The following is a 25,580-nucleotide window of genomic DNA, read 5'->3' as shown; positions in this document are numbered from 1 at the left end:
GTAGATGGGATACATCTTTTGGTTATTTGAAGAGCCGTTTGCTGCTTGTGGTTTTTATTTTCTTTTGGAGCAATGCTGCTTGTGGTTATAGTACAATTATTCTGTAAAAATATATTTATTAAATATATTGTCCCTCATTTTCAATTGAATAAAATCATCAGAGTTCACAAAAGTTGATTTTGCAGTTTATCTAAAACTTATCTAGATTCACAAAAATATTTCAACTACAGGACCAAATATGAAATTCAAATATATTTTACTTTATCCAAAAATGTTATTTTCAATTTTAATTTTGTTGTCATTTTTAGAGTAGGAAGATTTGACCGCCGTTCTGAGGAGTGAGGGCAACATTTTCTTTAATCAAGGTGAATATGAATTGAGAAATGATATTTGTACATCCACTTTGTGACAATTTTTTGACAACTTTCTCTCTCATACTCACATTATCCTTTTATTCTCTCTCTTCCTTTTTCTCTCTCCATTAATTTTAACCAATGAAAAGAGAGAAAAAAGAAGTTGTCACCAAAAGTTGTATGAAATAGTTGTTCAAATATCACCACTCATATGAATTTACCCTTAAAATTGAATTTTCTCTGTATACAAAAATCAATTATCTTACTACCATTTTTAAATTATAAAATTGAATTTTCTCCATATGCAAAATCCTAACACGTATAATTGATTTAAAATATCTTTTAAAATAATCAATACTGCAATGAAAACAAAAAATAACATTTATTTTACTTTTCTTCGATAAGATATACTTACTGTAAACAAGGCCGTCCCTGTGAAATGGGAGGCTCGGCTCTCTTTTTAAAATAGGTCTTTAGTAAAATAAAACGTAATTTTTTTGTGTAGCTAAATTTTATTAAAAAAAATCAGAATCAGAAGAACTTCTAAACATGAAAGGAATTAAAAAAATTAAGTGAAAGATGTGAAATTTATCTAACAGTGTCGTTTGGATTTGTCACTCCTCTGTTGTGGAAAAGGGTAAAACGAATGGTTTATGCGAAGAAAAAAAATATTGTTGTGATTCTTTCAATGAAATAGCTTTCCAAATTGACTGGTTAAGTGATTATACAAATTAGAGGTGGTTTGATAGAATCCGATTTATATACAAAAAAAAAAAAAAAAACTAGAGTCTAGAAAAAACTCAAACGTGTACTAAAGAAAGAAAATGAAATAACATATATATTTTTTATTTAAGTGGAGGGTAGATATTAGATTTAATTTTTTGATTGAGGTCCGTAGCATTTGGAGGCCCGATCTGGTTGAGCACCTTGCACACCCTCAAGAGTCAAGCGGGCTTGAAACACTTACTATAACAGTAAAAAAAAAAAAAAAAAAAACACTTATTATAACATTAAGTATTATGAAATTTGTTTTAATCCTCCTTTCAAATATACAACAGTGTATTTCTCTGATAAACATATACAACGGCAAATTTTTTATGAAAAAATATCCTACAAAAGTAAAAAAAACCTCACAAGAAAACAGTATATTTTTAACGTTGTTTATTTAAAAGATAAAATGAATTTGACGTTGCCCAATCTATCCCAACAGGTAAAGTAGTTAAGTTATTTAAAAAAAAAAGTAAAATCGTTAAAAGTGTCTTGTCATAGGATCGTTTTTCCCCCACTTTTCCCGTTTTTCTGCCTTGTCTTTTTTTCCCCTTGAAAATAACCTACCCTAGTATTTAGTTAAAAAAATTTTTTCCCAAAGCAAAAATAACTATTATCATTAATCAATCAATGTTTAATACAAAAAAGATAAAAATAAAAAATATGTTGATTAGCTCAAGAACAGGCCGTCCTAGCTAAAGTATGAGCAGTCATGTTCGCTTGTCTCCTAACAAACTTCAGCTCGAAGTTAGAATGTAAACATAACTGAAAAATAATACTAGAAACAATATCATAGAATTCTGAATCACCGTGGCCCGAAGACGATAGAGCTTGCACTAGAGTAGCTGAGTCAGACTCGACGATAACACGGTCTCATTTGTTCACATTAGCAAAGTGAATGACATCGAGTAAGACTACTGCCTCCCGCTCTAACACTGTCATATTTGCCCGCTGCCATTTCGTTTGAGCCCGAATAAATTGTCCATGAAAGTCTCTAACACAACACGCAAAAGATGTAAGATGGTTACGTTCATGGAACGCGGCATCCACATTGCACTTCAACCACTATTACCTTGCACTCTATTATGTCCATGTTGCACAACCGGTGGTAATGCCTGTTTATGAATCTCTTGCCATTACTGCCATGTATCTAGAGTTGTCCTCCCAATGCTTCTTGAAGTATGATGAGCTTCATTCCAAATGACATCATTACGTGCAACCCAAATTTACCAAATATGGAAAGCCACCCGACCAGCAATGTCTCGACTTTCTGAACAACATATGTCAAAAATAAAATCTGCCAAACTGCTCTCAAATCCAACTCGTCTTTGCAGCACAGTCGAAAGTCCTGCCCAATACCAACTCTCACACGCCACCGTACAACCTAGAAAAGCATGCCAATCATCCTCAACAGGCGTATCACACCAGGGACATATCATCTCACATTGTACATGCCGTGATTGTAGTCGAATACGCGTCAAAATACAGCCCCTTCAAATCCTCCATAACAAAAGTATTTATTTAATTGAATTCTTTTTTATTGAAGTAGTTTTGTAGCTAGAAATTTATTTTAAGATAAATAAAATGAGTGTTTGAAATCTAAGCTTGAACCCTTATCTATACTATATATAAAGAAAATTACCTCTTTCAGTATTTTTAGGTTGGATTTATCCTTTTGAAAAATACTTTCAATTTTCAATACAAATAACACATGTAACAAATAGATAAGGATAAATTTAAATATTAAAACAAATGTAACAAATATGATATGAATAAATATATGTATGATTTTTTCCTTTATCATTTAAAAAGTGTAACAAATTATACGAGTATATTTATACTTACTTTTTAATTATCCCAATTATACCCTTAAACAACTTTTTTTATAATAAAGATTGTTGTTAGTGTCATTAAAAAGAAATTATATATTTTTTTGTTATATTGTTGGTGTCATAGAAATAGATAATCATGGTTAGTGTAGTTTGTTACTCCCTTTGTCTCAAATTGTATGACGTTTTGGGCATTTCACACATATTAAGAAATGTAATTAATATTGTGTGGAAAAAATATATTATGAGTTGTTTTACAAAATTGTCCTTAATAAATTACATGGGAAAGATAAATAAAAGAATTGAGGGGAGAGAGTAATAAATATTTAAGGTTATATTAGAAAAAGTAACATTAATGTTGCATTGGTATTGTAAAGCGACATATAATTTGGGACAATTTTTTTTCCTGAAGCGACATATAATTTGGGACGGAGGGAGTATAACTTAAAAGCAACAAACATTTATTTTTTTAGTTTTAATTAATCAAAAGCAAAATTTTATGAAAAAAATATTGTTCATGATTTTCAAACATGAGCAATAAAGAAGTGGAAAGACATGCACGTGAGTGTGCCAGTCTTTTCGCTAGTATATTATAAAATATTTCCATCAACTAAGCTAATCTCTGATGACTTTTTTTTTTTAAACGAAAGAAAATTAAATAAAATGAAAAGGAAGTACAAGCTGAGGGGCACGAACCTGACCTAGAAACCACAAGTACAAACCCAAACGGGTGATACAAAAAATCAATACACAAGTGGTATAAAAAAACAACTCTAAACCAAACTACCACGGACAATCCAGCACAACCACGTATGGATGCGAAACCGAATTGCAAAAAATGCAGAGTGGTTGTTCATAGTATTAAAGTAGACGTATGGATCATCTGCCAACACATAAACGATCCAAGGTCCAGCAGCTCCCTAAAACATTAGCAAGAGTCAACGCCCTTTCGAGCCAAACCCATCCAATCGCAGTCCCCAAAAGGAACAAACATTGGAACAAAGTCCATTGGCGGTGCACAAAATAACGACAACGGAGGATGAAGTTCTTAAGGTACGACCAATGACAACTATCGTCAACACGATGTGTCCATGCACCTGACTCTTTCAAGCCACATCAAATGTGTCCAATCTCCGATGACTTTAGTTAATTTAATAATTATGTTAATAAATGTTTTCAAAGCATTTGTTAATCAAATAAAAAATAATAATTTTGTATTGAAAAAATATGTTTTACACTTTAAGAGTTGATCATGATAGGATAGAGACATGATATAATATGGAGCTAGATAGAGACAATATATGATATAAACATGATAGATATCAATTCTATTATGTGTTTGATACGCAAATGATAACAAATACAATATCATTGTTTTATTATAAATAAATGAGAAATTATTCTCGTAATTAATTAAACATTTTAAAAACGACATGTAATTAATTATAAATAAATAAAGAATGACAACATTTGAAAAACGAAAGAATACCATTGTAATAAATAAGAAATGAATTTCTAATTCTAGTAGAATAGTTTCTAACTTCAGTAACTTTGGCCTATACTCAAGATGAAAATTATAAAGACAAGTCAATATAAGATTGAAAAATAGTTTATTTTATCTTATATTTTTGTACTCAAGATGAAAATTGTAAAGATAAACCAGGATAAGATTGGAAAATTGTTTATTTTATCTTATATATCTTTAGTGCATCAAACATGAGATTTGAACATAATATAACATCCTAAAATAATTTTATTATATTTGATTCTTTTCAAATACAAATGTAGTCAGCTAACTAATTGAGATCAAGTATTAATGAACTTCTCTTTATGATACAGTCGTTTGAAGAACCTCAATTTTATTTCTAATGAAAACAATTTATCCATCATACTTTATTTATCTTTCGATCGAAACTAAAGTATTTTAACCTTATTTATTTTCTAGAAATCAAAGAGTTGATAAAAAATACAATAATCTTTTTTTTGTTTTTTTTACGAAAAATGTATGTATTTATTAGCATTTTTCTTAATTTAAATTTATTTTGTTTTAGAGCGTGTTTTATGCTTTAGTTTAACCGACTACAATGCTTTTTTCGCTTACGTGCCACCGTCACACGTTTAACGTGGAGAAAATGCTTCTTTTAACACGTTATTTCTTCGTGTTTCACCCTAGTTTTCTTTTCATGTACAAAAATAGTCCCACACTCTTTATCAAACGTTTTTTTTTTTGACAAACTTTCAAACGTTAGAATGGTATCCAAATCAAGTAGAGATATTATGAAAAGGAAAGATAAAAATTATATGAAAATTAAAGTGCTATAAAAAAATGTTTTAGGTAAAAAATCAACATAGTAACATAATCTAAAATAGTCTGTATTAAACTTTTTAGAAAACTTTTTTCATTTTTTCTGTCCTATATAAAAAATAGCAACGAACATAAGAAAATTCACACATATGAAAAGAATCAATGCAAATGACCACACAACATCGACATTATTAATTCAATTAGACTTTATCAGCATTTTCTTTTTCATTCTTTTAAAAAATAAATGTTAAATAATACCTTTCCCATTAAAAAATGGTTACGATGAAAGCAACCTAGATGAAAATCAACAGCTTTATCAAAAAAGATAAATCATGCATATTCCTTTTTATGTCTTGGACGGAGTATGTATATGTATGCATAGATTCTTCTACTAGGTTCAATTGGTCGACACATGGACTAGGACTAATTCTTGGTCTTTTTCAATGATAGCTCTAGTTTATTAGTAGTTCTTGATATTGGTAAGACGATAATTTAGAAGTTGAAGAAAGGGGTGGTGTTTATGACACATGGCTTGACGTGTACAGTGGAAAAAGCTAGGTGATGAATTTTGTGATGTTTAGGGCAAAAGAGTGTGACACGCGGCATGAATTCTTCCAGGTAAATTAACTCACCGAGAACCGTCCAAACCCATCACTGCCCTTGCGAAGTGTACTCCTCTTGCTAGCTAGAACATTCATTTCCTTTGACAAATCATCTAATAACTTTTTTTTTTTACCAGGTAATCTATTAGGTAGAATTCACTTTTTTTTTAAGATGAATAAATGAGGTATTTAGAATTCGAACGTATATGTCCCTATCAAGTTAGTAATCATAACTATTAATTTATAATTCTTTAAAAATCAACTCTTTTAAAAAATGTGAAAGATTTCTCCATTTTCTCACATATTTTTCACCCTCAAAGTCCTCATTTCCTCTCCAAACTCCCAAACAAAGCCTAATTTTTTTTATCTCATGTGATGTGGTCTAAACCATTGATTTGGTAGCAGATAGAAAAAAGAAATAAGAAAAGAAGGGATTAAAATTGTTTTAAATGTGTAGATCTCCTCGATTGATAAAAAAAATAAAAAAAAACATAAGAGAACAAAACTTGAGAATTCTCCTCCCATCTTCTAACAACTTAATTAAAGTCCCTTAGCATTTTATCTCTAGGATTGACGGAACATGTTTGAACCTGTTTCCACATTGCACGTGTTTGTTTATTTTTTTTTTTTAAAAATAATATTAATTAATTGAATATTAGTATCACTACCAATCATTCCCTAAAAAAAAATAAATATATCACTACTAATCATCAAAGATGCTTAAGGTCTTCCCATAAAAAGAGATGCTTATAAGGTCTAATATGGTTTTCAACTGACAAATGAAAAGCAGAAAAGGTATGACCGTATGAGTCTAACTTGTGGGTCTAATTTTGACCATAAACAACAAATATACATTCGAATTTTAATAGTAAGAGATTTTGGTTCAAATTCAAACTCTAAATATACATTCGAATTGAAACTCTACGTACGAGATTATAAGGTCTAATTTAAATATTAAGAGATTTTGGTTCAAATTTAAATCCTAAACTAGACCATTGACCCGTGCTAACGCACGTGTCATTTAAAAAAATTAATACTCACTGAAAAATAAGACACTGTAGTTCGCTTGAATGTAAAAATTGTCGTGAATCAAAGCAAAATGACAATTACCATAGACTTTGTTATTGTTCCATAATTCTAGTACGTAGTTCCTATAACTGAAGTTCGTTGACATGCAAATACTTTCAATAAGTAAGAAAATGAATAGTACCCAAAAAAGTCCTACACATTACGGAAAACTTCTCTGTAGACCACACTTGATGCAACATCGGTATCATCGCCGTCGTCGTCATTAATCAATATCTTTAAACCACCCCTCGAAGTAACCTGTGATATTGCAATGTACAACTGTCCATGTGAAAAATAACAAAGATGAATCCAAAACGACATCTAAAAATTTCAATAAATAGATAGCTACCTCAGTTGACTCAATCATGCTTTCAATTGTCATTCGGTTAGTGTTGAGCAAGTCATCTGATAAAGACGCGGAGCTGTTCGTTGAAATTTGGCTGACACTTCGGGTGAACTGTATTGATGCATTTTTCATTCTAATAAAATGGCACCAATGTTAATAGAAGAGTGGTGAGACCTCCAGACAACTTAATTATGACCAAAAAAACTTGTCTTTATTCTAAAGCATATGAAAATATAAATGGTTACCGTGTCATGTACGCAGCGACATCAGGCAAATCGCCATTAAGTATCAGCTTAGTCCCATTAAAGGCATTAACAACTCCCATAGCACCTAATTTTTTTAAAAATCAACAGCAAGTGAACATAATTTCCCATTTCATTGTTGATATCAGCAGAAAGCAAAAACTTAAAACACGACATACCTAAATACACGCGTGTCTTGCAAAACTGCAATATCAATATAGTAGGTGTGTCGTTGTCATGGTTGCCAAAAAAGGTCACAATTTTGTCGCCATGTTCACCCCAAAGAGAGCAATGCAAGCGGTTGTTTCTGTAATAAAATATTACCAAAATATCAATTCAGAAACATAAGGTATATTAAAATTATATTACAACCAGGTACAAAGAAAGAGACAAATCTTACTCAAGATCTTCTAAAGTGAGATCAATAACCCTGCTTTTCCTTCTGTCCTTTTCAGTTTCCCTTATATCACCTCTTTCAATTACATGACCAATAACATCTGAAATTACGTATACAAAAGCAAAAACAAATGTATGAAATTCCTAAACGAATGCTTATAGGTAGAAATAATGTACAACACACATTCAGAATTCAAGTCCTACCCGTAGATACTTCCTCGACAGTTGAAGAGAGAATTTCATTGAATGGCTTGAACTCAAAAACGTTCATAGGGATAGCAGGCAAGTGTACTTTGGTAAAAGTTGAATTGTGCATCATACTAAGCTTATGTTTGTGTGAAGTTACCTTATAAGGACTTTCATTAAAATCTACAATTGCATTTTCAAGCTGATATGTACCCCCTTCTTGAACCATGGACCTGAACTTTGCCACCAAATCTTTTCTAGTTGTGGCGTGAATACGTCCACCCTGTTGACGACAACAACAACATTAAACAGCTGGTTAAATTACATAACTAAAAAACAAAAATGACATTACTTTAATTTTAAAGTTAAGAGTGCAAACATGCAGAAACCTTTTCATCGACCAGTAACATGTTCATGAAAATGATGCTAGTGGGGACCTTCTTCTCTCGAATCAACCAAATGTGAGCAACTCGCACACACATCTTGAGATTCTTTCTTCCTCCAGAAACAGCTGAGATTGGAGTGTATTTGGCAGACATCATTGGCTTGTTTTTTCCTTTCCAAGAAAGAGGATGCTTATTTAGATTGAGATGGTTTGGCTAATAGGTTATGATATATTTATAGGAAAAAGGTGGAATATGTGTGAGTAGGATATGTCGGTTGAGCAATAAAGAGTATTAGTTATCAGGATAAGCACAAAATAGTGGAACAAAATTAGGAAGTGGCCAACATTTTAGGATAAAGATTAATATGAATAAAATGAAATTAATATTGTTGATGGGGCACTTTGTTTTAATTAAGAATTTACATTTTTTTTTTACTTAAGAATTACCATAGTTGATTCGCCAAAACATATTTTAGAGATGTGGATGAAATGTGTAATAGTTACTTGAATGAGATGAATTATGATTTTTAGTTTGTTTCCACCCAAAACATATTTTAGATATGTGGATGAAATCCCCTACTTATTTGAATGAGAGAAATAAGGATTTTCGTTTGTTTCCACCAAAAAGTTACTTTAGAGATGTGGATGAAATCTCTTAGTTACTTGAATGAGAAGAATTAGGATTTTTAGTTTGTTTCCACCGAAAACATATTTTAGAGATGTGGATGAAATCCCCTACTTATTTGAATGAGAGAAATAAGGATTTTAGTTTGTTTCCACCAAAAAGTTAGATTAGAGATGTAGATGAAATCTCTTAGTTACTTGAATGAGAGAAATTAGGATTAGGATTTAAGTTTGTTTCCACCCAAAACATATTTTAGAGATGTGGATGAAATCTTTAGTAGTTACTTGAATGAGAGGAATTAGGATTTTTAGTTTGTTTCCATCCAAAACATATTTTAGAGATGTGGATGAAATCTTTAGTAGTTACTTGAATGAGAGGAATTATGATTTTTAGTTTGTTTCCACCCAAAACATATTTTAAAGATGTGGATGAAATCCCCTAATTATTTAAATGAGAGAAATAAGGATTTTAATTTGTTTCTACCAAAAACTTAGTTTAGAGATGTGGATGAAATCTCTTAGTTACTTGAATGAGAGAAATTAGGATTAGGATTTTAGTTTGTTTCCACCCAAAACATATTTTAGAGATGTGGATGAAATTCCCTAATTATTTGAATGAGAGAAATAAGGATTTTAGTTTCTTTCCACCAAAAAGTTAGTTTAGAGATGTGGATGAAATCTCTTAGTTACTTGAATGAGAGAAATTAGGATTAGGATTTTAGTTTGTTTCCACCCAAAACATATTTTAGAGATGTGGATGAAATTCTCTAATTATTTGAATGAGAGAAATAAGGATTTTAGTTTCTTTCCACCAAAAAGTTAGTTTAGAGATGTGGATGAAATCTCTTAGTTACTTGATTGAGAGAAATTAGGATTAGGATTTTAGTTTGTTTTCACCCAAAACATATTTTATAGATTTGGATTAGTAATTGTTAGTAATAATGTTAAGAGGAGACGTTACACAACTATGCTACTAAATTGATTCTAGTAATTGTTACTAATAATGTTACTAAAAGTCATGTTACTAAAATGCTTCAGTAACACAACCATGCTACTAAATTGATTCAGCAACACAAAAACAAACACAAATATATAAATCAAAAAGCAAAGCAAGCAAGGCTAAATTATTTATGAAATTCAAGGGACATTTGCTAAATTCAAAGACAAAAAAAATAGATGCTTCCAAAACTTTAAGAAACTAAAACTTAAAATTCAAATTGAAAAGGTCTTGCACAATTTATCTAAACATGGACTAATTGTAAATAACATCAAGGTAGATGGTATCATGTGACCCAACCATCGGAGCATCCCCTCTGATCTTCACACCTTGTTGGACTTAGGATCAGTCAATATTGCATAGCGCCCAATTTGATCTCCGAAATCACCGCCAAACATGTTTGGCAAGCATACTGCACCCTAAAAAAATAACAAACAAAAACATCACAAACATTGATAAAATAGAATGCAAATAATTAAGAATAGGTATATTTCGCAAAAAACACATACAACATCAATGTCATATTCAACGATATATGATCTGTATTTCAGTCTGAGCTTGTTGATTGCTTTGTCAAGATCGGAAAAAGAGTTTTTCACCAACGGACCTACAAAAGATTGAAAGGGATTGAAAGAATGATTTATACTTTCAAACAGCGAGGAATAAGAGCAAAAATCTATATATTTAGTTTAAACCAGAGTGGAATGAAGATATGGTTACCAGTGAGGTAGTGGTATGACAACAAAGTTTGAATGTTTCTGGAAGCCATGTTGATTAAGAAATTTCGGTTTAAGAGAAAGGTATGGTTTTAGAAATAGATTTCGGTTTAGGAGAAAGGATTTAAATATATTGGTGAGGGTTTGGAGGAGGGGAGTTAGGAGATATGGTTTATGGAAATCAATTAGATAGGTTTTAGGGGGAGTGAAGTTAGGAAATCATGGTTAGGGTTTCGAGGAGGGGAATTAGGAAATATGGTTAGGTTTTGAAGGAGGGAAAAGTTGCTAAAATATTAGGTTAAAATATTAGGTTAAAATTAGGGCAACCAAGCTTTGTTTAGGAATAAGAGATATACAATCGAATTGAAACTTTACGTACGAGAGTTTTGTCACTAATATATACAGTTCATTTTTTTTTTATTACTTATATATACAGATATACAATTCAATTTGACTCAGAAATTAAACTCCGTAGTTTTGTAAAAAAAAATACGTGCTTTTTTTCTTTTTATAAAAAACGAAAAAACATAAAGTATCTACTATATACTAACTTGACTATGATGTATAAGGTAAATATACGTTGATTTTCTTTTTTTGAACTAATACGTGATTTTTCATCTACTTTATGATTATGCAAGGTGAATATATGTGATTTTTTTTATCTACTTTATGATTTTTGTCGATATAAGGTGAATGAAATATGGATATAGGTGGGGGGCACCAGGCAACAAAACCATGTTACTATTACAAAGGAAAATCCTAACTAAAAAACCGTCTTGAGGGCTTGGGTTACATCATGTCAGATCACGTTTTTCCTCCCACTAATTAGCTAATAATATATGAGCCAAAAGTTATGAAAAGGATTTCCCACTTTACTTCAATAATAGAGATTAAAGTCCTAACATGCTAAATTAGGTCTAATGTTTCATCCGTGTGACCATATCATATCCCTCAATCATTCTAGCTAATTTGACATTACATGCCATAATTGGCATTATCAAAGTGGTAAAATTACTAACATGATAATACGTTATCATATAAATTAACAATTATGTATGTTTTATTTTATATCTAATTAAAACCAACCATGTGTTTGTGTTGCAATGGGATTTAGGGAGTTTGTAATTAGTTAGCTGTTTTATTAGGTCTATGTTTAGTTATTATCCAAATTGTAACAACAAGTGACAAGAGGACAATTTTATTAGTAGCAAGTGTATAACCATTCTTTATCTTTATTTATTGAGATGGTGGTTACAAAGAATGTTAGAAGGAAATAATTCAGAAATAAAATTAATATTCATTCTCAAATTAAAATGATTATCACCATTATTTGTCATATATATATCACGTGACTAACCAACAAGGTTTTGGTTCACTTGTATTTCTACCTAATTCACCTAAATATTTTTTACCAAAAAAATAATAACTTTATTTATAAGAGGCAAATCAAGATCTTTGTCATTTTTTTGAGGTATGATTTCCTTATCGTGGATATATATCATATCATGTATGATTAAATTCCTTTTAGTAAAAGAATGAAATAGATTGCAAGAATGATGTATCAATTTGACTCAGGATTAGATGTGTAACATACCAAGAAAGCAGTGAAAATAACCATATGCCAAACTTTCTTGTCTCATTACCTTCTCTTTTTTATGGATAAATCTCATTCCTAACATTATGAGAATTTTTACACTTAATATATCCCTTTCTAAATATTTAAAATGAAGAGAACAACCGGTATTAATTTAAAAATTGTTTTACCAAAAACAAATTAGGCCAGAAAAACCAGAAGACTCTATCCGTACAATAGGTTAGACATCAATTTGCAATCATACCTAGTAGTACCTACACTACACCCCAAACAAAAATGCAATCATGTGTCTGTTCTGTCGTTTCTTTACCTCCTAAGAAAATGACCAATAGTTTAAGGCCCAATATGCATGGTTATGACTTGTCACAACAAGAGTCAAGACTCAAGAGGCTGTTCAAATCATAATAAGAACTTGAGTTCACCAATTAAGATCAATCGTGTAAGTATACTGCTGAACGTGTCTAACAAATAGGGTGTGTAAAATAGATAGAAGGAAATAGTTTTTCTATACGATGAATGCTAGAGATATTCTCTTTTCAACACTCTCCAACACTCGCTTTTTAGAATTTGGTTAACATTATCTCTTTGATGACAAAATTAGGATGATACCCTGTCCGCCCCTTTTCATTAGACCATTTAACAAAAGAAAAAATATTTAAAAAATTTGTTGGAATAAATGAATTTGTCTTAAATGTATCTATGACTATTACTAAATTGTTGAACACGAGCCACCACTTCATTCGACAAAACGCTTGCAAGACCCAACATACCCCAAATTGATACCCATACTTAGCCAAAAATTGAGCATTCAAAATTTTGATCAGCAGTAAAATACATCTTTTAACAAGATTATATGTATTCATCTCCGCATAAACATGGAGACTTTTAACATAACCAACACTTTTAAATGGGGAATTGTATAGATTCGAACTCTCACTTTAATACATCAAATATCCATACAACTACCCCTTGAAATGTACCTATTTTTTTTTTAATTTTTTTTTTGGGTGACAACTAGGGTATCCATGGAAGAATGGTGGGTAATTTACCCCAATCAATACACATTAGCCACATAAGCACATTTTTAAGTGGTATCCATGAACTATCTTAACCCCACCAACAAATTGCTCATTTTCATTGGTTGGTGGGTAAATTATCCACCATTCTTCAAAGATAATCTAGAAAAAACTTTTTTTGGGTTGATTTTTGCATGAAATATTATCACAAGGAAAGATAATTAGCTGGAAGAATAGTAATAATTTATTATGCGCCACAAGGCATCCAAGGGCACACTTTTAAAAGCATTTATTTCCATTATTTGACCATCTAAAAGTGGTTTATTGATAAAAATAGAATAATCACACATCTTTTCTTCTTTACTTTTTTCATTGTTTTTGTTTTTCTACATTAACTTCATGGTGGCAGCCATGTAGGAAAACATTATTGGACGGAGAAAGTAGTGAGTGAATTTATGCACATCTTAGTCACTACCTTCTCTTTTGCCAACTTGCCTAGTGTAGATAAGCTCATAACCCAACCTTTTCTCCCAAATGTTGCTCAACTTTACGTATCTCATTTATAAACTCCCCTTTATGTGTAAACTCGATCCTCTATATCTTTTTTTCCCCTTTGAAAGAAAAAGGACTTAACTTATAAAAATATGGGAATGGAATGGAAAATGCATTTCTAGTTATGTACATTAAATGCTCACTGCACCCTTCAAGATTGAGAGAGTCACAATATCTAGTTTTTCTTTATCTACAAGGGAAAGTGGTCCCACTTATTTAAATTGCTTAGTCCATGATGTCATTCATATTATTTTTTTTCTCATAAGTTAATGTTACATGAGACGGTAGGATTAAATTGCTTAATCCGTGATATTGAATTGAAGTTCAGGAAAAACTGTTTATTGAATTGAAGTAGATCAACTTCTTAAATAAGTCAACTCTATAGTAGTTGTTGTCTACTAGTTCACCTTCTTTTTTGCTTATAGAAATTTAGGGCGACGGGATTACTATTTCACATTCTATTTGGATCAAATTTCTTAAAAATTATTGAAATTTTAGTTTTCATAATGGATATGTTGTGTGCGCAATTAGTTACTATATATTTTTCTCGTTAAAGCCACCGTCCACTTGTGGGGGCTCCGTTTAAAGCTATTAGCCCACCGAAATTGGCACCAAAGGGAATCGAACTTGGAGGAGTAAACTCAAAGATCCTAAACCAACCACTAGGTCAACCTCAAATGGGTTCAATTAATTAGTTACTATATTAATATTTATTTCATCACATACACTACATTTTGCTTTCATTTGATCCCTTTCACATTAAAATTAGATGAACACAATGGTACTCATATAATTTAGTTGAGTATATGCTCATCATTCAATCAATCAATGTCATGTTACTTTTCATATTAGTATATTTTAAAATAAATTCAAATGTTAGATAATATTTTCTAAAATATACCATTATTCAACAAACTTCAAGTTACTTAAAATTTACTTTAAAGTTAATTGAGCTCACAAATAGCTAGTCGTGTGTCTGTCCATGTAGGATGGAATGTTTTTTGGACTATTTGCAAAATCCATCACCAAAACCATGGGTCTTTATCATGGTTGGATAATCGAATTAAGCAGTCCATGATAGTACACAAACTTTTCTCGTTATCTAAAATCTAATGTCAATTTTCGTTTAAAATGATCTTTAAGTTCAATGGACCGTTCGTCCACCCAAAAAAATAAAGAAGTTCAATGCACATTGCACATATATAACTAGACAAAAAACATGTTAATGTAGACATGTTCCTGCATTTGATGCATTGCGTGCGACGATATTTGAATACAATCCCTATGGAAATGGTATAGATTTGAAGATTTATCTATGTCTCTGTAGTTGTAATATTCTACCAAGTAATTATCATTTATAGATTCTGGGAGATTAGTTTCCATATTTTGACACAAGAAGAACCCACTAAATCAAACAATAGCATTGTGGTATGGGAATGAAATGGCCCAAAAACAAACAGGTGTGGATTTGAATGACGGGTGTTTAATGTTGTTTTGTTCCACATACTTTGGACTTTGCTTGGTAGGGCAACAACATTGTATTGGAACTTGAAAATGTATTTGTGTGCATGCAAATCATGCCAAGTATTTTGTGACTCATTCTTGACACACATCACACATGGAATGGGTGGGAATTCTCATGCTTGTTTGTCAGAATAATAACTTGGTGGTCATGTGCTACATTACATGTGAAATACTCCTGCCATATTTGGTTTTATATTTTGAAGGAAATATTTAAATTATAGAATAAACCAAGAGGTTAATTTTATACATCCTCCGGTCATAAATATAAGCAAAAATTTACTTTTTAGATTCATTTAATAAATGATGTATAAATGATGTATGTGTTTAATAGTCCACATACACACCAACCAAATGAATAATTTTTAAAGTAGTTAAGAATAAAGGCATAGCTTATCTTTTTTCTTTTTGGTGGTGTTTCAAGAAAGCTTAGCTCAACTTCAATACAAGGCTTGCTGCCTTCTTAAGGTTAAACGTGCTACAAGAGCTCTCTCTGTGAGCTTGTAGACCATTAATAATAGCTAGTGATGCCTGACAAAACTTCACATTGTTCTGGCTCGTGTTATGTTTCTAGTCGTTTTGCAAATTATACATACACGTATCTTAATTAGGGTAGCGAATTTTTTGCGACAATTAAAAACAATTCAAATTTGATGTTATTTATGTGATTGTCAAAAAATATGTCTGGAAACTAGGCATGTGACCTTCAACAGATGCCTCTTCTATGGATGATTGTTGTCTACACTCTAAACAATGCTAAGAAACACTAGTAAATAATAATTTTAACCCCGAATTCCATTCGCAGATTGATATTTTTTTGGTGTTTCCTAACACCCTTTGATGTGGGAACAACAATCTTCTCTTCTGTGTTCATGTGTACTAGAAGCCCATAATATTGTTTGCCATTGAAGCCCATTAGAGGAGTGGGGATTGAAGCCCATTTCTGACCAATAATAATAACTTAAGAATTTCTCTTTCCACCCTTTGAATTTCTCGCACGCCCTCCAAAATTTATAGAATACTCCGTTCAAATTTTATAATTATATCATCCGGATCCCCTAAAAATTTATGAAAAACATCAAGTTGCTCAAGTTTATCCAAATCCTGTTTAAATACGATTTTGAGAATAAAATTCGAAACAATCTAATACTAGTTCAAACCCCCCAATGGATCATTTCAAAGACAAATTACTATGCATAAGCTGATACATTTCAGATTATATAATCTGGAACTTTAAAATAGAGGTTCGAATTGTATAATCTGAATTGTGTCCGGACAGAAACAAAGTCTTTGTTCATAAGTTAACACATTTTTTTTAGCAAATTAACGTTGAATTGCTTTCAACATTCATCAAAATAAACTATAACCAAAGATATAATGGAAGCATATGAACCAACACAAATTACTCCATCCGGTCACATATATAAGCAAAAAAATACTTTTTAAGTTCATTGAATACATAATGTATTTGGTCTATATATAAACCGAATACATTAAATATTGAATGAATCTAAAAAATATTTTTTTGCTTATATATGTGATCGGAGAGAGTACTTGATATACCATATTAAAAGTTAAGAACTCTGGTTTGTCTGTGGTTCAACTACAATTGAACCTTAAACTTTAAAACAACTAGACTTAGTACCGCACAATGTGCAATTTATTTTGCTATAATTATTTGTGATTTCATGTTTATAGTGGTATTTAGTTTATTCTTTGGTCTTAAGCATCTGGTTTTCAAAATGACGGTATCCTAATATATGGAGTTCGATCAAAAAATTAATGTCAATAAAATGTTTCTTAGATTCTAATGTTAAAATATGTCTTTTAGATTCTGATTTCTTTGAGAAATCGGAAATTCTTATATAGAAACAATCTTAGATTTACATTTACCCTTCAAAGTTTATCAATTTTAGAAAAATGTCTTCTCCTGAACACTTTTGTCGGACACCTGTTCAAAATATAAACCATGTTCCATTCAAAATTTCGTTGGCATTTGTTTAGCTTTCAACGTACATCTCACCATATCCAAGACTGTTTTGTTCTTTCTTTCAACAACCTCATTATGTTGTAGAGTATACTTGGTTGTTAACTGATGTTGAATTTCATGTTGCTCAAAGAAATTTGTAACGACGAGGTACTATTGGTCTCTGTTTGCGTGCTTTGATTTGGCAACCACTTTGTTTTTCTACAAACGCCTTGACTGTCTTTAAGGCGTCAACAACTTCTGATTCCTGTCTCAAGAAATACACTCAAGTTTTTCTGCTGAAATGATCAATGAAAGTAATAAAGTACATTCATCCACCGTATGTTGGTGTTTTAACCGAACATAAATCTGAATGAGCTATCCCCAGTAGTTTCTTTGCTCTCCAAGACTTCACGTTTGAAAATGATTCTCTATTCTTTTTTTCCCATTTGACAAGTTTCCCATATACCACTTGGAATGTTCAAAATATGCAAACGGGAAACCTATTATTTTCGTAACAAATCATTCAAGTTAGAAAAATAAAAGTGACCAAATCTCATTTGCCACAACCAATCATCATTTGAAATTATTGAACTAGAGAAAGGAAATTTATCATGTGGATTCTTAGCGGGAATAAGCAATCGGGAGTCATTTTTACCTTTGTGATGAATATTCCATTTATGTGAATCAACGTGCAATAACCGTTGTGAATCAACATGTTGTAACCTTTCTCTGACAACTGCTCGTACTCAAGAGATTGTAATGAAAACCAGGAACATAACAAACATCACTAACAAAATTCAACGATCCATGGTAGATTTTACTATTTCGTTCAAAGAAGAGAACAGTTCTTTTTATCAACGCATATGATTACTACATCCAGTGTCCAAATACCAAATATTTTCTTCTTCTAAAAGTGTATTGCTTGCTAAAAATAAACTATATGGAATTTCATAAGACTCACTAGTTTTTGATATGAATTTTCTGGCATGTTTTCTCGATGTTTGTATCTGCAATCAGCTGTTTTGTGCCCAAACTTTTCATAGTGGAAACAACTATAATTTGTTCTCTCTTGGTTGTAATATCCTTTTCCTTTGTCATGATTGGTATAACTAAAATTGTCTCCACCTCTTCCTTGCTTTCATTTATTGAAATTATTGTAGTCACCACATGATCAAACTTCATCGGCATAGTGTGTAGAATTTTCTCTACCACTTTGTTATTCAGAATATCTTTTCCACACACCCTTATCTTGTTGACACGATTTATAACACAAAAAATATATTGCTATACTATTTCTGAATTGAACGTTTTATACCTTTTGTATTCTCTACACATAGTGCAGTTTTGATTTCTGAGCATTCTCTACTCCTTTATGAGTCAGCTTCAATATGTCCCACACCTCTTTAGCATACATTAGCTATTTTGCCAAAAATTGAATGATTCCTTGATGAATTTGTGGCAGTGCCAATTGGTCCCTTCTACGAGTAGTATCATCAACTCCTTGTTGAAAACCATGTTCCATAAATTCCAAATATTGTGAGCTTTTAGATGAGTTGTCATCAAAAGTTCCCAATAACTAAAATCTTTTGTTCCTTACACACTCAAACTATTTTTTTTTTTTTTTGTTTTCCCCTCACATTGTAGGACCTAACCTGCTGTGATATCAATTTGATATCAGTAAGACATAAATCACTCAAACTCATACACTAATTATGTATCTGGGAAAGAAGAGAGAAGAAGAGATTTTACAACAACACTATATTTTCATTCACAAATTGATTTGCAATATTGATTCATGAAAGGTTATTAGCATAGTCTTTTATAGGCTTAGTTACTTAATACTTAAGAAAAGCAAGTCTTATATGCTTAGAAAGTAAACGGCGGTGCTGCATCGCGGTGCTTACAGGATCATGAGACCTTAATGCCTAAGCAAAAACCTTAATGGCTAAGGATAATGCAACGTTTTTCTTTGGTCCGAAAAACACTTCCTATGCTCAGTGCCATTCTCAATTCTTCTAGATAGTTTGGTTTAATATCCAAAAGAGAAGGATGAAGCCTCATGTTGCCACTACCATGATCGCTAGTATCAAACAGGTCAAATTGCTATCAAAGAAGGATAAAGAACACAAGTTATATGATTGTTCTGAAGCTGTAGATCAGACTATATGATTTTAAGTTGTGGGCTGCGACCGCAGTTGCAGCAGTAATATCAGAGATTTTGAAGTTTCTATGACAACATCGCAATTGCAAATTCGATCACCTCAGCGGCATTTTCTCAGGTTTCACAGTAATATGAAGGTCTGCAACATAACCGAAGCCACAATCTGAAACCATGGATCAAACACATCGGGAGGCTGAAAAAAATATGGTAATGCGCCAGAGAAATTTAGGGAGAATAATGAGAATTAAAATGTTCACATTCAATTGTTTAATTTGCTTTTTGTTACGATGCAAGTTGTGGTGTTAAAGCATTGAAGAAGCTTCCGATACACTATGTTCTAGGAATTGCAAGAGACACAATGGAACTTGATGAATTGGAATAACATAATGGAACATATGAATCAGTATGTGAACGAATATACATAAGAAATAAATCTGAGAAGTCTCAATTGATGCAATGATACGTTATTGGATGGTGTGTTAAAGATTATAAATAGCTACATGATGTTACTCTCTTTAAATTAATGCGCATTCACATATGTAAGTAGTAATATGGGATTATGAACAAGAATTTAACAATGTATCTAATAACAAAGAGTTTGTCTAACATGTGCAATATTGTACATGTTAAGGCAACTAAAAGTAGTAATTTTTCATTGAAAACCAACAATTATCGTTTAAATGTTACATATTTAATATAAAAAACACAAGTTCCAAATCAAAGTTATTAATTTAAACTTCTTAACATGTGCAAATTTGCACATTATAGAAAAACTCAATAAAAAAAAACATATTGAGTGGTAATATGAAGAGTTTAGGAGATATATTATGGAAGAGTATTATATAGAATAGAGAAATCATATTGGGACACATCAAATTTTTGTTAATGTGGAAAAAAGGGAATGATGTAGCACACGAGTGGAAGAGAGATTGGAGAGAAAAATTGTGGAATAGGATTCAAATCTATCAAACAGAAACACTCTTTAAATTAGACGTGTCTCCGTGTCGAACACGTGTTGTGTCTGACACCAACACGACACTGACACGTGCAATTATACTAAATTATGTGATTTTTTTAAATTATTAACTATGTCGACGTGTCATTGTCCGTATTGTATTGGGTGTCTGTACCCGGAATAGATTCAAATTCAAAGTGTGGAGCCAACTTTCCCTAAAAAAAATCAGTGAAAGCCTGGAACAGGACAAACAATAACCCCAAAAGTCCTCCATTCCATTGACTTGACTGTCTTTGCTAACTCGATATTCGAGACTTCAGCTTTCGGTGCCCTCCTCAAATCACGCTCAGCTCCTGTGTCCTTTTTACTATCCAGCTTAAACTTTCATGATTTCATCACTACCCATAAAAAACAAGCATCTTTTCTTCTCAAAATAAGTGGAACACACAAATTCATTCATAGTAGATTTTTAGCATGACCCATAATGAAACTAGCTAGGATTTAACTAAGTTACAATTGAGCACTTAAGAACAAATTATTTAAAAGAAGTCGAGTTTGATTCTTTGATGAAACAATTGTTGAAACGACTTTAATTATCTACTGATCGAACTTCAGATTACTAGTTAAACTAATAATAATATAACAAAAAAAAAAACTAGTAATTAAACTAAACAGAACGACCAATTTCATCACCAATGTTAAAGCACCAAACTTTACATCTTACATGCTAAAAATCTTATGATCAAGTGTAGCCTTGTTTGTACTTACGAAAGAGATCCTCAGTTTTGGCATTCCTAAAAGCAAAGCATCCAATCAAATAAACCACAATTAAAACGACAACAGTGATGATCAATATCACATTAGCTCTTTTCCATTCCTTCCTAAGATTTGCCAACAAACCAGCCTTGCATGAGTCACAGTTGTAACAAAGTGTTGTTTGGTCGTTGCTCCATTGAAGACAATCCATGTCAGCTGCATTGTTTATTGGACTAATCCAATATGTTGGGTTCACAAATGTGTATGCACATTGTGTTGGTGGTTTGCAGCACCCAGACTGAAAATAATTAAAGAAAAATTTATTGGCAAAATATATGTAAGTGAAGAAAGTGATAGAATTTAATTAAGTGTGTTTCATAAACTATATTTTTGTGAATGTCTCTGAAAGCTCGTCACAATTTCACGTGTCTTATACGGACGAGTTGCAACCTGGTATACACGCGGCTGTACTCAAACCAGAAAACCAATGGGCTTGAGTGACCAAAGAAAGACCTATTAAATCAACAAATCGATGACTATAAAAGGGAAAACATAGGAGGCATTAGTATAGTAGAGGGAGATTTCTAGTTTTAACAATGATTTTCATTTAATTCTTAGTGTTCTTGAAGCTCCACCTAGGCAGCTCCTCCTAACATCTCACCTATTGTAACTTGTGTTTACGTACATGAACACTAAATTTATTTTAATTATCAAGCAGTAATTTGTTTATTTTAAAAAAATGGAGTAAACCATCAAATTGGTCCCTGTCTTTGTAAGTGATTCTCAAATTAGTCACTGAATCTATTAATATTCAAAATAGTCTTTGATTTTGTCAAAAGTTTTTCAATTAAGTCCCTCGTCATGTGAAAAAACATAGATACATGGGTCTAATTGAGAGGAAATAAAATGTTTTTTTCAGAAGGGAAAATAAAATGTTGAATGATTGTTAAAAATAATATCATTGTTTTTTAATTAATTGACCAAATTTTCTAAATCAAAGTCCTTTTTCTGTCAAACTTTTAATACATTTTTATCATAAAAAACGAAACAGAGTAAGAAATTAAAATAATGCAACTGAAATCAGCTTAAACACACTACACTAGTACTATAAATTTTCTTTTTTAGGGTAACCATATTATTAATGTAAAATGTCTATTACCTTTGTTAATACTAGTAAAAACTAATCTTTGTTAGTAGATTCTCTTCTTTCAATCATTTTTCTTCATGTAATAAAATCTAACTTGAGATCTTACTTAAAGATCTGTATCTAGTAGATAGAAAATATGTAAAATAAACTAAAAAAAACAGCATAATTATACCTGCATTGGTGTTAAACGTGCATTAAAGAAGTCCTGAGCCATACGAAAACTTTGATTCAACTCACCACACATGTTTGTTTGACTAAGACAACTTCTAATAGCATCCCACTTAAAAGAACTTCTAACTCTTCTTTTCAAAAACCCAGAAAAATCATCCAAACGGTATTCCAAATAAGCCCTATTAGGTTCAATCATACCATGACCACGAAGAGTAACCATGTAAACAAAAATAACCAAACAAACTAGCAAGATAATAAGCACAAGCATAGCAACTAGGTAGAATATTAGGAGACATGAGATTCTCCAAAAGGAACCAATGAGACCAGCAAGAGACACAACTAAGAGAAGAACACCAAGGATTATGACTGGCCATTGGAGAAATTTGACACATGTGTCTGCTGGTTCGTTTGTTAGCCAGATTCCAGCACCAATGATTGGGATTGAGAGGATTACAGCTACTAGGTTTATGAATCCTATGATGTTGTTGCTCATTGCCATTTTTATGGAGGGGATTATGAGAGGGTTTTGGGTGTTGATTTTGTTGTTTGTTGGAAGATGAACAAAAATGAAATGGTGTTGGGGCACGTGACTGTACTAGTAGTACATAAAAGGGTGTGCATGTCTTTATCAGTTTACAGTGTACTACTTCCTCCGTCCTAATTTATAAGAAAAAACACTAATTCACACTTATTAAGAAAACTAACATTTAGTTATTTGAGGTATAATTTTTTGTGTTCTCCTTGGAATAAATTTTATGGAAAGATGTAAAAATAATTCTCATTGGTTAAAAATTATGGAGAAAATAAAAAGAAGAACAAATTGAATGCAATTTGCATTTAATTTTACATTGAAAAAAATAATTTGTTTGAAAAAACATAATAATAGCATAAAAGTTAGTCTTTTTTCTTATATTTTGAGATAAATAATATGAGATTTTTTTGCTTATATTTTAGGACGGAAGGAGTATTATCCTACGGTTCTACAATTACTTCTCTAAGCGGATTAATTTATGGAAAATTCTTTAATACCTAGGTCATATATTAGATGTTTCATTTAAATTTCCACGTTTATTAAAAAAAAAATGTTGATTTTAATGATAAAATATATATAATTTGATCATAATCAGAAGCAAAAATTCAGTCCAAAAGTCCTAGCTCAACTAGTAAAATATCGAAATTGTTAGGCCGGACGCCTTGACGGGGGTTCGAACCCCGTCCCTCCACTTGTGTGTGTGAGTTTATAATGGTTTTGCCATTTCGTCTATCTACCAAAAAAAAGAAGCAAAAATTCATTTTTAAAATATCTAATTATAATTTGCAGGTATGGGCAACTTCTGTTTGGAAAGTGATATTAATAGATTTGCACAGTACACATGGAGAGGGAAAGGAAAAGCTGGAAAGAAAATGCTTGCCAGCAGTCAAAAGGACTAAGGTCTATGGTGGGGCCTTCTCGGTATCTGAGTTGACTTATTTCAAACTTAGGAAGAATTTTTCACCTATGTTCACTTTCTTTTTATTTTTTGGCTTGGTTCTACTCTAGTATTACTCCCGTTCCTTTTTAATTGTTACTTTTAGAGAAAAAATTTGTTCGTATTTAATTGTTACTTTTAAAGTTCAATGCAACATTAAATGTTGTTTTATCAAAATTACCTTTAGATATTTATTGCAGAAAGAGAAACATATGAAATGAAATATTAAATGTCATTATAGTAAAGATAAAAACAATTGTATCAAAAGTAGTAATATTTATTGATTGTCTTGATTTATGTAAAATGTTAAAAAGTGACAATTAAAAAGGGAGGGAGTACTTTTTTAAAGCTTAATTTTAATTTTAGTGATTGAATAAAGAAAATGTGATCGTAGAATTTTAATCTTTCACTTTTTTGAATTGATTTGTTAGGTCCTATAATTTTTTTTTTAAAGTAATTTAATAGTTAGAGCTCATACAATTTAATTGTGGAGAAGTGGAGTGTTCGGAGTTCGAACTCCGGTCCCTGTATATAAAATGCAATATCTCTACCAACTGAAAAATAATGAATTATTTAATGCACAAATATGATCTTGGGGATAAATCCTAAGAGGTTTTTTAGTGTGTGCTCTGAAAGGTCCTATAATGGATAGAATTCATCTCTAAAAGATGGCCAATGATAATTCTATTCTTTTAATTTCATACATAGTTTAATGGACAAGTTCTTTGTTTTCCTTGCTTGATAGAAATTTAGGTGATTGGATTTTTTAAATATTGTTTTCAGAAATTTTGGTATATGAAAAGACAACGAATAAAGTAAATGTTTAATTAGTGCGAGTGCAGTAGTTCGAACAAGTTAACAAGTAGGCTTAGATATGTGTGGGGTAGTTTTAAAAATGTACTAAACTTACTAAATCAAATCCGCTAAAAGATTGGGTCACCCAAAATCATTATCTAGAGCGTGCCAATCAATGGGTGTGTCTTAGGGGTATAGCAAGGTTGTTGATAAAATCATGACCATATGATCCATTCCTAATAGTGAGTTGTATACAACTGTCCTGAGAGACATGTCCAATTAGAGTATTGGGTCCTAAAACCCTAATGATTTTGCAGTAAAGACTAACTCATGGCTCAAGTCCAGGTCATTAGTATTGTCCCTAAATATCTCACGCCCACGACACTTACTTGATTGAAAACGTGTTTACAAATACACTATCCTCATTGTAAAGTTATCAATCTATCGCCACCCATCTTCAACCGTCATTGATCTCTCAAGCCAAAGATATTAGGTCCAGTAAGGATCAAATATCAACCTGTTTGCACAAACTTAAACCATCATTCATCTCATAGGCCGCAAATATTAAGTCTAGTAAGGATTAATGACGTTGTTTATGGAAAACCAATAGATGCTTCATCCAACAATCATGATCCCTTCTAGATCAATATAATTCTT

The 25,580-nt window shown here is 31.4% G+C and overlaps 2 protein-coding genes across 2 annotated transcripts; both read right to left on the bottom strand.

Moving 5' to 3' along the window:
• Nucleotides 1–2,271: 2,271 nt before the first annotated feature.
• LOC11423821 (uncharacterized) lies at nucleotides 2,272–8,324 on the bottom strand. The gene is made up of 6 exons (XM_024784739.2): nucleotides 8,114–8,324; nucleotides 7,914–8,010; nucleotides 7,693–7,820; nucleotides 7,517–7,601; nucleotides 7,275–7,404; nucleotides 2,272–2,505 (listed from the first exon to the last, which is right to left on the bottom strand). Exons 1-6 carry the CDS (start codon nucleotides 8,322–8,324, stop codon nucleotides 2,272–2,274), a joined length of 885 nt encoding a protein of 294 aa, XP_024640507.2.
• Nucleotides 8,325–20,961: 12,637 nt separating this feature from the next.
• LOC11423819 (protein TORNADO 2) lies at nucleotides 20,962–23,280 on the bottom strand. The gene is made up of 2 exons (XM_003612832.4): nucleotides 22,661–23,280; nucleotides 20,962–21,639 (listed from the first exon to the last, which is right to left on the bottom strand). The coding sequence occupies exons 1-2, from the start codon at nucleotides 23,156–23,158 to the stop codon at nucleotides 21,328–21,330; spliced, it is 810 nt and encodes a 269-aa protein (XP_003612880.1). The 5' UTR covers nucleotides 23,159–23,280; the 3' UTR covers nucleotides 20,962–21,327.
• Between the last annotated feature and the right edge of the window lie 2,300 nt (nucleotides 23,281–25,580).

This window comes from Medicago truncatula, chromosome 5 (genome assembly GCF_003473485.1).
Source record: "Medicago truncatula cultivar Jemalong A17 chromosome 5, MtrunA17r5.0-ANR, whole genome shotgun sequence".
Classification (NCBI taxonomy): domain Eukaryota; kingdom Viridiplantae; phylum Streptophyta; class Magnoliopsida; order Fabales; family Fabaceae; genus Medicago; species Medicago truncatula.
The sequence above is the reverse complement of the archived record's forward strand: the minus strand, read 5'-3'. Positions and strand labels throughout refer to the sequence as shown.

Coding starts and splice junctions, on each gene's coding strand:
- LOC11423821 (XM_024784739.2), bottom strand. CDS start 8,324: ATGGTTCAAGAAGGGGGTACATATCAGCTTGAAAATGCAATTGTAGAT. Junction 7,602..7,692: donor CAAGACACGCGTGTATTTAG/GTATGTCGTGTT, acceptor TAAAAAAATTAG/GTGCTATGGGAGTTGTTAAT. Junction 7,405..7,516: donor GTCGCTGCGTACATGACACG/GTAACCATTTAT, acceptor CCATTTTATTAG/AATGAAAAATGCATCAATAC.
- LOC11423819 (XM_003612832.4), bottom strand. CDS start 23,158: ATGGCAATGAGCAACAACATCATAGGATTCATAAACCTAGTAGCTGTA. Junction 21,640..22,660: donor CACGTTTAACACCAATGCAG/GTATAATTATGC, acceptor AATTATTTTCAG/TCTGGGTGCTGCAAACCACC.